General features: G+C 50.0%; 1 protein-coding gene across 2 annotated transcripts in view; it reads right to left on the bottom strand.

The window, feature by feature from the left end:
• CFAP54 (cilia and flagella associated protein 54) overlaps nucleotides 1-12,276 on the bottom strand; it is a 680,590-nt gene that overhangs the window by 100,545 nt on the left and 567,769 nt on the right. For both annotated transcript variants that reach the window (XM_075344744.1, XM_075344743.1), the window contains one exon: nucleotides 645-743. In XM_075344744.1, the coding sequence (XP_075200859.1) occupies nucleotides 645-743 (99 nt within the window). The remainder of the gene's footprint in view (nucleotides 1-644; nucleotides 744-12,276) is intronic.

Genomic DNA, 12,276 nt, shown 5'->3' with positions numbered 1-12,276 from the left:
CTTATTTGCGGTCACAGCTGGAGGTTCCCATGGTCTTTCACCTGTGACTGCAGGTAACCTGACCCCAGGTGACCTAATTAAACTCAGGGACCTCACCCTCAGGTGAGGTTACTGAGTTCATAGACCTGTATCTCCTGGCAGAAAACTGCATTTTTTTAAGAGAGAGGGAGAGAGAGAGAGAAGAAAATGCCAGTGTTGATAAATAGGTGACAAATAACTCACAAACAACAAATCTACACAAAATAAGTGAACTTTAGATGTTGTATTACATTAATTTTAGTGAGATGGCAGAAAAGACTAAATATTGCAATAAAAGGTTATGGGCCCTGTGTAATTCTGTAGATCAGGATACAGAATGTTCCTGGTGTGAGCATGCCTTCCATTTCTTTTTAATTCTTTCCCTTTGAAACCAGAGAAACCCTGTACTGTATTTTTATTCAAGGTTCAAAAAAGGTGCACAGGTGATTTTTTTTTGGATATAACAGAACTGAACTGGATGTTGTCGACATTTTATTGGACCTTATTGCTACTCTTCCAGTATACATGTGAAGTCAGAGACTGCATCAAAGTGGGTATGGATTCTTTAAGAAAGTATAGTTGCATCAGACAGTTATTATAGCAGTGCAGAGAAAATGTGAAAGTACCTGTGTGGCAGCTCTAACAGCAATCCATGCAAGCAATCTGAATAATTCTGATGGGCTCACTGTTTTCTCTGCTTCATCTTTATCCATCCCTTTAGCCACCTAGACAAAAAAGAAAGATATTATGTTGACACCAAATACATGTTACCCATTTTATTCATCATCCCATTAAAGGGCATTTCCCATAAATAAATATTATTTTACTTTGTTAGATCAGACAACGGATAAGAGGTTTTCAGTTTAAATCATTAAAGGGAATCTGTTATCAGGTTTTTGCTACTTCATTTGAGAGCAGCATGATGTAAGCAGATATCCTGAATCCAATAATGTATCACTTAGCCGTTGTGACACAATCTGAATTTTTAGGTTTAGTCATGTAGCTGAGCCCAGGGAGCTGTCCCGCCCACACCAGGCTCTCAATAGAGATTGTACATTGACAGTGATGTGCCAATCAGAGAAGGGGGCATGTCGGACATCTCTACAAGTGAGTTTTTTGCCCTGTAATAATAAGGGTTCTGCTACTTAAACATAGCAAATAATCAAAAGATCGAACTGCGATACAACAGGCATGACTGAACTTTCTGTGTCAACCCTTGCAACATGCTGGCTTCAGCTTACATAGCAAAAACCTGCTGACAGATTCCCTTTAAATGGGTTATCCAGCTTAATCCCTGGAAGTCTACTTTTCTCACATCGCAATTAATAAAGACATAAAATATATCCTGCACATATACAGCTGTATTAAAGGGGTTGCTATTTTGTATTGTTATTGCAGTATTCCTCACAAACTGACCAGTACTTCTGGCCATAAAATGACATTTGGTGGAAAAGCATATGACAAGACCAATCCATCAGCTCCTCCAATAGAAAAGCAGCTTTCCCAAGTAATGTGTGTTACTACTGGAGGAGGCTGATGGAACGGTCTGGTTACCTGCTACTCCAGCAACAGCCATTTTATGGACAGAAGGGCTAATCGCATCGCTGATGGTGGACAAGCAGATGACCATACCAGTCCATCAGCCTCCTCCAATGGAAAACCAGCTTTCACATGTGAGGTGACTTACATTTCGAGGAGGCTGATGGACCAGTCTCGTCATATGCTCCTTGCTCCTCCATCAGCAGCCATTTTATGGACAGAAGGGCTGGTCACATCACTGCTGGTGGACAAGCCGATGACCATTCTATCAGCCTCCTGCGATGAAAAAACAGCTTTCACATGTGAGGTGACTTGCATTTGGTGGAGGGTGATGGATCAGTCTGGTCATATGCTCGTCCACAAGCAGCCATTTTATGAACAGAAGGTCTAGTCAAATCGCTGCTGGTGGAGGAGCAGATGACCAGACCAGTTCATCAGCCTCCTCCAATGAAAAAGCATCTTTCCCATGTGAGGTGACTTACATTTTGAGGAGGCTAATGGACTGGTCTAGTCACATGCTTCTCCACCAGCAGCCAATTTATGGACAGAAGTGCTGGTCACATCACTGCTTTTGGAGGAGTCTATGACCAAACCAGTCCATCTGCCTCTTCCAATGGAAAAGCTAATAGAGAGAAAAGAAGTGCCAAAAAACTGAGGGATCACCATATACATAATTAATCAAAAATATTTTATTGTATATCAAGGAACATAAAAAGCACATTTGTGTCACACAACACCAAATGGTATCACAACAACCATAGACAAATTTTAAAAACATTTAAAAACATACAAAAAAGGAAACCATGTGATTCCCTATATAAAGTGGACCCAGATTCTAACCAAGCTAGCTGGTATAATGAACAGATCAGAAGTAATACTTTTTTGCCCTTGAGAAAGTCACCAAGTGTGACGACACGCGTCGGGTGGGTAAGGTGATTCCCTGGACCTTCAAACAGCTTTGTGCTTTACATTATCCTGCTTTAAGCCTTTGAACTTTGGTGCATAGACACACGAGTCAAGTCAAAATCTGTCTCCTTGAGGAGGAATTTTTTTTTTTTTTGCACTCATTTTCTCAGCCCAGGGCTAGGGATTATCAGGCTGCAGCTCTGGGAATTGTGGTGCTCAGGTTTAACCTGGGGTTATGCTAGTTGAGATATTGGGGTTTCTATAATTTTTCTGCACAAGGCTGCTTTGTCTAAGTATCAAGGTATATTATGACTGCATTACAAGCTGTTGCTGGGTTCAATATGTTGTCACGGCCAGGTGGACGGGCAGACCCAGGAGGTGGATCCACTGGGCCGAACTCCTAGATGGTAGTAGAGAGTCCGGTAGCTGGAACACTATAAACAGCAGAACAGTCCGTGCACACGAGTATAGCGGAGAAGTCCCTGGGACCACGGAGTCACGGGTGGTAGTCCGGGTGACGCAGCTCAGGTTCGGAAGCCGAGATGATGTCAGGCGGGGTCCGGAACCTTTGGAGCGAGATGATGGGTCACCGCAGGGATCCGAGATGGTGCGGACTGTCAGGATGGCAGATGGACAGCGTTCGGGGTTCAGGATACGGCAGGACTGGATGGCGAGGCAGGCACGGCTCTACAAGAGAGATAGGTGAGTATATGCACAGAAACACCAGGAGACCTGACTCCTAGCTTAGGAAACACGAAGATCAGGCCCCGCCCCTTTGGACAATAAACCCCTTTATACCCTGTACCTGTTTAGCCTCATTTCCTGTTAATGGACGCTGGCCCTTTAAGAAAGGGTCAGTGACCGCGCGCGCGCCCTAATGCGCATGCGCGCAGCCCGGGTGCCAGAAGCCAGGGAAGGAAGCTGAGAAGAGGACGCAGGGTAGCCGGCCAGGGCCTGGGAAGCCGTCGGGCGCCGAGATCGGAGACCAGGGGGCCTGGGAAGGACGGGCACCGGAGGCTGGAGAGCGGGGAGCGTGGCAGGTGAGCCGGGGAGCGGGGCTGAGGACCCGGGAAGCGGAGCAGAGGACCCGGGGAGGGGAGCCGAGGACCCGGGGAGCGTGACAGTACCCCCCCCCCACGCCCCCCTCCCCGCAACCGGGACATGAAGGCACGGATCAGAGGAGTGCCCACGTTCTCCCTGGGCTCCCAGGACCTATCCTCAGGACCATACCCTTCCCAGTCCACCAGGAAGAACTGTCGACCTCGTACGGTCTTCATGGCCACGATATCCCTTACCGCATAGATGTCGTCATCGGCAATAGGTGGAGGAGCCGGACTGGCAGCAGCGGAGAAGGGACCAAGGACAACCGGCTTGAGCAGGGAGACGTGGAATGAGTTGGGTATCCTCATCGTGGCCGGGAGCTGTAGCTTGTAGGAGACCTCATTGATCTTGTTGAGGACTTTAAACGGCCCAATGTAGCGAGGACCCAGCTTGTATGATGGTATCTTCAGGCGGACGTACTTGGAAGCAAGCCAGACGAGATCTCCAGGAGAGAAACACGGAGGGCCCAGACGTTTCTTGTCTGCGTGTCTTTTCATCCGCAGGGAAGCACGCCCAAGGGACGCTTTGACAGAGTCCCAAATGGTTGCAAAGTCACGGGCTACAGTATCTGCAGCAGGGACATCCGAAGAAGGGGATACAGGCAATGGGATGGAAGGCTGAAGTCCGTAAACGACATGGAAGGGAGAGCTGGAGGACGACTCACTGATGTGGCGGTTGTGGGAGAATTCAGCCCAAGGAAGAAGAGCGGACCAGTCGTCGTGATGGGCGTTAACATAGTGACGTAAGAAAGAGGTCAAGATTTGATTGACCCTCTCTACCTGGCCATTAGACTGAGGATGGTATGCAGATGAAAAGTCCAGAGTCACTCCCAGATGTTGACAGAGAGCCCTCCAGAAGCGGGAGGTGAACTGAGTTCCTCTGTCGGATACGATGTGTAATGGAAAGCCATGCAAGCGGAAGATGTGTTGTATATAGACGTCCGCGAGTTCCTGAGCAGAGGGCAGTCCAGCCATAGGGACGAAATGAGCCATTTTAGAGAAGCGGTCCACCACGACCCATATAACTGTGTGTCCGGAGGACAATGGCAAGTCCGTAATAAAGTCCATTGCTATGTGTTGCCACGGAACTGAGGGTATCGGCAGAGGCAGAAGACGGCCATATGGGAGGTGTTTGGGCGTCTTGTTCCTGGCACAAGAGGAGCAGGCGGATACAAAAGCAGCGACGTCCGTGCAAAGGGATGGCCACCAATAATGACGTACAATCGCACCCCATGTCTTTTTCTGACCAGCATGACCGGCTGTTTTCGAGGCATGAGCCCAGTGTAACACTTTTCTCCTGTCTACCTCAGAGACATAAGTCTTCCCGGGCGGTATCTGGGCCAGGGTGACAGGAGCCACCGGAATGATTTTGCTAGGACAAATGATGGGTTGGGTAGTCTCTTCCTCCTGCTCCATGGGCATGAAAGACCTGGACAAGGCATCAGCGCGTACATTCTTGTCCGCGGGTCGGAAGTGAAGCTGGAAATCAAACCTGGCAAAGAATAGGGACCACCTGGCTTGCCGTGGGTTCAGACGCTGAGCGGACCGTAGGTATTCCAAGTTCTTGTGGTCCGTGTAAATAATCACGGGGTACACTGCACCTTCCAGGAGGTAGCGCCATTCCTCCAAAGCCAGTTTGACGGCCAAGAGCTCTCGGTCACCGATGGTGTAGTTGCGTTCAGGCGCTGAGAAGCCCTTGGAGAAGAATCCGCAAGTCACCATCTTCCCGGAGGAGGACTTTTGCATGAGCACTGCTCCGGCTCCTGAGGAGGAGGCATCCACCTCCAAGGTGAACTGGCGGTTTAACTCCGGACGGTGGAGTACAGGAGAGGAAGCAAAAGCCCGCTTCAGAGAGCCAAACGCGGCGTCGGCCGCAGGTGACCAGTCCTTTGGATTAGCCTCCTTCTTAGTCAAAGCGGAGAGAGGAGCAGTCAAGGCAGAGAAGTGAGGGATAAACTGGCGGTAGTAGTTGGCGAATCCCAGGAAACGTTGGATTGCCTTTAGTCCAGAAGGAGGAGGCCAGTTGAGAATGGCGGAGACCTTCTTGGGATCCATCTGCAGTCCAGTATCAGAGATGATGTACCCCAGAAAGGGGAGAGAAGACTGCTCAAAGACACATTTCTCAAACTTTGCGTACAGACGATTTTCTCTCAGTCTTTGTAGAACCAGCTGTACGTTTTCTCTGTGGGTTTGGAGGTCCGGAGAGAAGACAAGGATGTCATCTAGATACACTACCACACAGATGTAGAGAAGGTCCCGGAACACGTCGTTCACCAGTTCTTGAAAGACGGCAGGAGCGTTACACAGGCCGAAGGGCATCACGCAGTATTCATAATGTCCATCGCGCGTATTGAACGCGGTCTTCCATTCGTCACCAGAGCGGATGCGTACCAGATTGTAAGCACCCCGAAGATCCAGCTTGGTGAACACACGAGCTCATCTAAGCCGGTCAAACAATTCGGGGATGAGCGGCAGAGGGTACTTGTTTTTTACGGTGATCTGATTCAAACCCCGGTAGTCTATGCATGGGCGTAAGTCACCCTCTTTCTTCTTGACAAAGAAGAAACCTGCTCCAGCAGGAGAGGAGGATCTCCGAATGAATCCCCTTGCCAGGCTCTCTGAGATGTAAGCAGACATGGCCCTTGTTTCGGCTGGAGATAAAGGATATATTCGTCCTCGTGTTGTTCCTGGGAGCAGGTCGATGGCACAATCGTATGGACGATGTGGCGGCAGTACCTCGGATTCCTTTTTATCAAAGACATCTGCAAAGGACCAATAGGCCGAGGGCAGCCCCGGTAGGTTCTCTGGAACCGGAGGTCGTCGGATGGGTTGTATGGACTTTAGGCACCTCTCATGACACGAAGAGCCCCATCGGGTGATTTCGCCAGTGCCCCAGCTGACTGATGGTTCGTGTGTCCGCAACCATGGAAGTCCCAGCAGGATCTGATGGGACATGTGTGGGAGGACGTAGAAAGCGATGTTCTCGGTGTGAAGGGCACCGATACGCAGTTCGACCGGCCTGGTGATCCAGGAGATGGTGTCAGAAAGGGGTCTCCCATCCACAGAGGCAATCACTAGGGGCTTGTCGAGTGGAATAACGGGCACCTGGTACTTGTCCACCGTGGCCTGCTGGATGAAATTGCCTGCTGCCCCGGAATCAAGGTAGGCATCAGCCGTGAACCGCGTCTCTCCCGTTGTCACTTGCACTGTCCATGTAACCGGGTCTGAGAGAGTCCCAGCACCTAGGGTGGCCTCTCCTACCAACCCTAGGCTTTGGAGTTTCCCGGCCTCTCTGGACAGGAGCGTAGCAGGTGTGTGCCCTCACCGCAGTAAAAGCAGAGACCCTTGGCGAGCCGCTCTGCTCGACGTTGTTCAGACTGCCGCACTCGGTCGATTTGCATGGGCTCGTGGACGGGGACCCCTGCTGTTGATGACTGAAGTACGGAGGGTTTCTGCGGAGGAGAGGAATGCCGTACCGGACGTCTCTCACGGGACACTTCCTTGGATCGCTCCTGAAAGCGAATGTCCACTCGAGTCGCTAGGGCAATCAGGGCATCCAGGGTGGTCGGTACGTCACGACCCGCCAGCTCGTCTTTAATTCGCCCTGAGAGTCCTTCCCAGAAGGCGGCGGTTAGGGCCTCGTTGTTCCACCCGAGTTCTGAGGCCAGGGTGCGAAACCGGATCGCGTATTGACCCACCGTCAGAGTCCCCTGACGTAACCGGAGAAGAGACGAAGCAGACGCGGAGGCGCGTCCGGGCTCATCAAAGGTAGCACGGAATGCCTGCAGGAACTCCGGGAGGTTCGTGGTCACAGGATCCCCCTTCTCCCACAAGGGGTTCATCCACGCCAGTGCCTCACCCTCTAGATGGGACATGATGAAGGCGACCTTGGTTTGGTCGGAGGCAAACAAATGCGGCAGCTGCGTGAAATGGAGGGAGCATTGGTTTAAGAATCCCCTGCAGGTCTTGGGGTCTCCGGCGTACCGGGGTGGTGAAGTCAACCGAAGTCTGGTGGTATCCGAAGAAGTCGCCACAGGAGCTGGATCCGTGGATTGACTAGTGGAAGCCCGGGATGTAGAAGTCGTAACTGCCACTTGTAGCGTGTTCAGGCGGGCGTCTACAGAAGACATGAATTGCAGCATGCGTGTCTGGACTTCACGCTGGCGTTGGAGTTCCTCCTGTACGGCTGCTAGTGCTGCAGCGGGATCCATGGCCTGATCTTACTGTCACGGCCAGGTGGACGGGCAGACCCAGGAGGTGGATCCACTGGGCCGAACTCCTAGATGGTAGTAGAGAGTCCGGTAGCTGGAACACTATAAACAGCAGAACAGTCCGTGCACACGAGTATAGCGGAGAAGTCCCTGGGACCACGGAGTCACGGGTGGTAGTCCGGGTGACGCAGCTCAGGTTCGGAAGCCGAGATGATGTCAGGCGGGGTCCGGAACCTTTGGAGCGAGATGATGGGTCACCGCAGGGATCCGAGATGGTGCGGACTGTCAGGATGGCAGATGGACAGCGTTCGGGGTTCAGGATACGGCAGGACTGGATGGCGAGGCAGGCACGGCTCTACAAGAGAGATAGGTGAGTATATGCACAGAAACACCAGGAGACCTGACTCCTAGCTTAGGAAACACGAAGATCAGGCCCCGCCCCTTTGGACAATAAACCCCTTTATACCCTGTACCTGTTTAGCCTCATTTCCTGTTAATGGACGCTGGCCCTTTAAGAAAGGGTCAGTGACCTCGCGCGCGCCCTAATGCGCATGCGCGCAGCCCGGGTGCCAGAAGCCAGGGAAGGAAGCTGAGAAGAGGACGCAGGGGAGCCGGCCAGGGCCTGGGAAGCCGTCGGGCGCCGAGATCGGAGACCAGGGGGCCTGGGAAGGACGGGCACCAGAGGCTGGAGAGCGGGGAGCGTGGCAGGTGAGCCGGGGAGCGGGGCTGAGGACCCGGGAAGCGGAGCAGAGGACCCGGGGAGGGGAGCCGAGGACCCGGGGAGCGTGACATATGTATAATTATCTGTGAAGTGTTACAGCACATTTTTTGCTATGCTGTTACACCATGTGCTTTGAAAATTTAACTAACTTCTGATCTGTTCATTATACCAGCTAGCTTGGTTAGAATCTTGGTCCACTTTATATAGGGAATCACATGGTTTCCTTTTTTGTATGTTTTTAAATGTTTTTAAAATTTGTCTATGGTTGTTGTGATACCATTTGGTGTTGTGTGACACAAATGTGCTTTTTATGTTCCTTGATATACAATAAAATATTTTTGATTAATTATGTATATGGTGATCCCTCAGTTTTTTGGCACTTCTTTTCTCTCTATTAATTATTAGCTTTCAGTGCCAGGGGTGATCCCAGGATTTGGTGCCCTCCTACTTCTTGAGTTTCCAATGGAAAAGCACCTTTCCCATGTGAGGTGACTTACATTTACAGGAGGCTGATGTACAGGTCTGGTCACGTGCTTCTCCACTAGAAGTCATTTTATCGACAGAACTGCTGGTCTCACAGCTGCTATTTGTGGAGCAGATGACCATACACAACCATGCTTTCCTTCAATAGAAAAGTTACTGTACCATGTGAGGTGACTTACATTTGGAGGAGGTTGTTAACCTGCTCCTCCACTAGCAGCCATTTTACGGCCAGAAGTGATGGTTAGTTTGTGATGAAAGCAACTCTAAAGGCCCCGTCACACGCAGCGATATGATATATCGCCGGGGTCACGGATTCCGTGACGCACATCCAGCATTGTTGGGTGTGACACCAATGAGCGGCCGTTAATGATGGAAAATACTCACTATATCGTCTATTGTTGACATGTCGTTTATTTTCCAAAAATCGTTGATTGTTGAGGACACAGGTTGTTCGTCGTTCCAGAGGCAGCACACATCGCTATGTGTGACACCTCGGGAACGATGAACTACAGCTTACCTGCGGCCACTGGCAATGAGGAAGGAGGTGGGCGGGATGTTACGGCCGCTCATCTCCGCCACTCCGCTTCTATTGGGCGGCCGCTTAGTGACGCCGCATGAACCGCCCCCTTAGAAAGGAGGCGGTTCGCCGGCAACAGCGTTGTCATAGGCAGGTAAGTCCGTGTGACGGCTCCTAACGATATTGTGCGCCACGGGCAGCGATTTGCCCATGATGCAGAAACGATGGGGGCGGGTACGCTCGCTAGCGATATCGCTAGTGATATCGCTGCGTGTGACGGGGCCTTTAGAATGAAAAGTGGTGAAACACCCCTTTAAGATCATGCATGACATATTTTTTTCAGAAATGTGTGCAACTTCCCTCTTTACGTAAAGAAGAAACTAATACTTGTGCTGTAGGCAAAACCCCTATTGCAGCAAATCTGCCACATGTGCCTGTATCCCTCTTCAGTGCCCTCTTGGTCTACTTTTAGTTTGCTTTCCAACAAAGTTTTCTTGGACTGTACAGTATATATAAATTAATGAGCAGCTTCCGAACAGAAGCCACGAGAAGATTGGTAAGTTCGCTTGATTTAGCGATAAGTCGTTTTGACATTGCAGTGCATTTGTTTATTCTTTTTATCATTTTTTAAGTGTTCTTTCAGGCGGGATCCTGAGTGGATCCACCTGAAAAAGACGCCATAGGAACATTTCCTAATGATGATAAAACACTGATGAAAACTGATAACCTGACCAAAATTTAGTAAAAATCTGAACCAGTACACTGATGAAAATCAATCCAATATTCAAATACGAGGAAAAACTGAGTCCACATGAGTTCTATGATGGACTTTTAAAGCGACAAAGCAAGAGCTAGAAAATGTATGTCTCAGAACATAAATGTTTGCAAGTGTGGGCAACTGGAGCCCACTCCACAGATCTCATGCTAAGTGTCATAAACCTAGTAGGTCCGCAGGTATTCTAAAAAGGATTATGTGTGTATTACACTTTGGTGCCCCAAACGCAAATGATTTGCAAAAGGCAACGTTCCTTTGGCCTTATTTTCAATCCCAGTACTGTCTGTGCTCCTCTATGGCACACTGAAGACAGAAGTTGCACATAACTGATATCTCCTCCCCTCTGAAGCTGCTCACTACATTTCTGGGTGTAGAAGGGGTAACGTCATAACAGGAGGCAATGTTAAAAGGGGGATGTCACGGGTGTGTCACCGGTGATAGAAACTCATGTGGTTTCTGGCAATAGAAGGTCAAAGCGCTTGACTGCACAACATGCTCCCTGATTTTCTATTGTTCCTGCTGTTAGTATTCATTGCATTAGGTAGCTTTCCTGCTGGATTTTCATCTCTCCCCCTTTAGGACCTAGCAGAGCTGATTATCAGTATTGTCCATGTTCTTAAATACTCTCATCTTCCCTGGACTTGTACTGGTGATATTATTCAGTTCCTTCAAGCCCTGGATGCAAGCAGGTGGCTTGCTCTCATCTGTGGTATTGTTGCTGCAACTTTGCTGAACTTCTACCTAAATCAACTGTGGATAAGTAGTTCACTTTTCCCCAGTGTGTCCTCCTTGTTGTCGTCTTTAGTTTTTAGTCGGGTTGATGAAGAACTCATCGCATCCGTTCCCTATTTAGGGCCCAGCACTAGGGATACCTAGGGTCAGGTATCCGGCTTGACGCATAGGTGAGGAACCTATCTAGGATGATGAAGGACCCCAGAGACCAGCGCTAAATTTGGTCAGGCGGTCACCATATCCCCTTTCCCTAGACACTGGGTTTCCCTTCCCATTTCCACTCGCTTGGTACTTCCCTGTACCTAGCGTAACAGGGGACCTGCCGCTGTACTGTGTGCCTGCTGCTGACTCCTGCATGGGCAGTGTGCACACTCAGCACCATGGTTTGGGTTTGAGCAGTGCTCAATCTAGCAAAATGAGTGTTTTCAATTAGAGTCAGGGAACTGCTTAGTATGCAAATTGAGGAAAATGTAATTGAGCGCCAAGTTCTTGGTAACACCAAGGGTGCACCAAATCCCTCTTATTTGCATATTTTAAATAAAAAGTTTTCAAACTAATTACAACAGTGAAAATGATCATGCTGATAAGATTTTTATAGGGGCCAAGTCCCCTTCATAACTGTTTAATTAATTCAGTTTGCATTTCAGGTAGCAGACTCTCTAAGGGGCACTTTGCACACTACGACATCGCAGCTGCGATGTCGGTGGGGTCAAATCGAAAGTGACGCACATCCGGCGTCGCAGTCAATATCGTAGTGTGTAAATCCTTTTTGATACGATTAACGAGCTCAAAAGCGTTGTTATTGTATCATCGGTGTAGGGTCCGGCATTTCCATGAATTGGGAAATACCGATGTTACGATGCTGTTCCTCGTTCCTGCGGCAGCACACATTGCTGTGTGTGAAGCCGCAGGAGCGAGGAACATCTCCTACCTGCGTCCTGCGGCTCACGCCGGCTATGCGTAAGGAAGGAGGTGGGCGGGATGTTTACGTCCCGCTCATCTCCGCCCCTCCGTTTCTATTGGCTGCCTGCCGTGTGACGTCGCAATGACGCCGCACGACCCGCGCCCTTAATAAGGAGGCGGTTCGCCGGCCAGAGCGACGTCGCACGACAGGTGAGTGCATGTGAAGCTGCCGTAGTGATAATGTTCGCTACGGCAGCTATCACCATGATATCGCAGCTGCGACGGGGGCGGGGACTATCGCGCTCGGCATCGCAGCATCAGCTTGTGATGTCGTAGTGTGCAAAGTGCCCCTAACTCCTGATGCCTGATCC

This window comes from Anomaloglossus baeobatrachus, chromosome 4 (genome assembly GCF_048569485.1).
Source record: "Anomaloglossus baeobatrachus isolate aAnoBae1 chromosome 4, aAnoBae1.hap1, whole genome shotgun sequence".
NCBI lineage: Eukaryota > Metazoa > Chordata > Amphibia > Anura > Aromobatidae > Anomaloglossus > Anomaloglossus baeobatrachus.
This window is presented reverse-complemented; position numbering and strand designations above follow the sequence as displayed.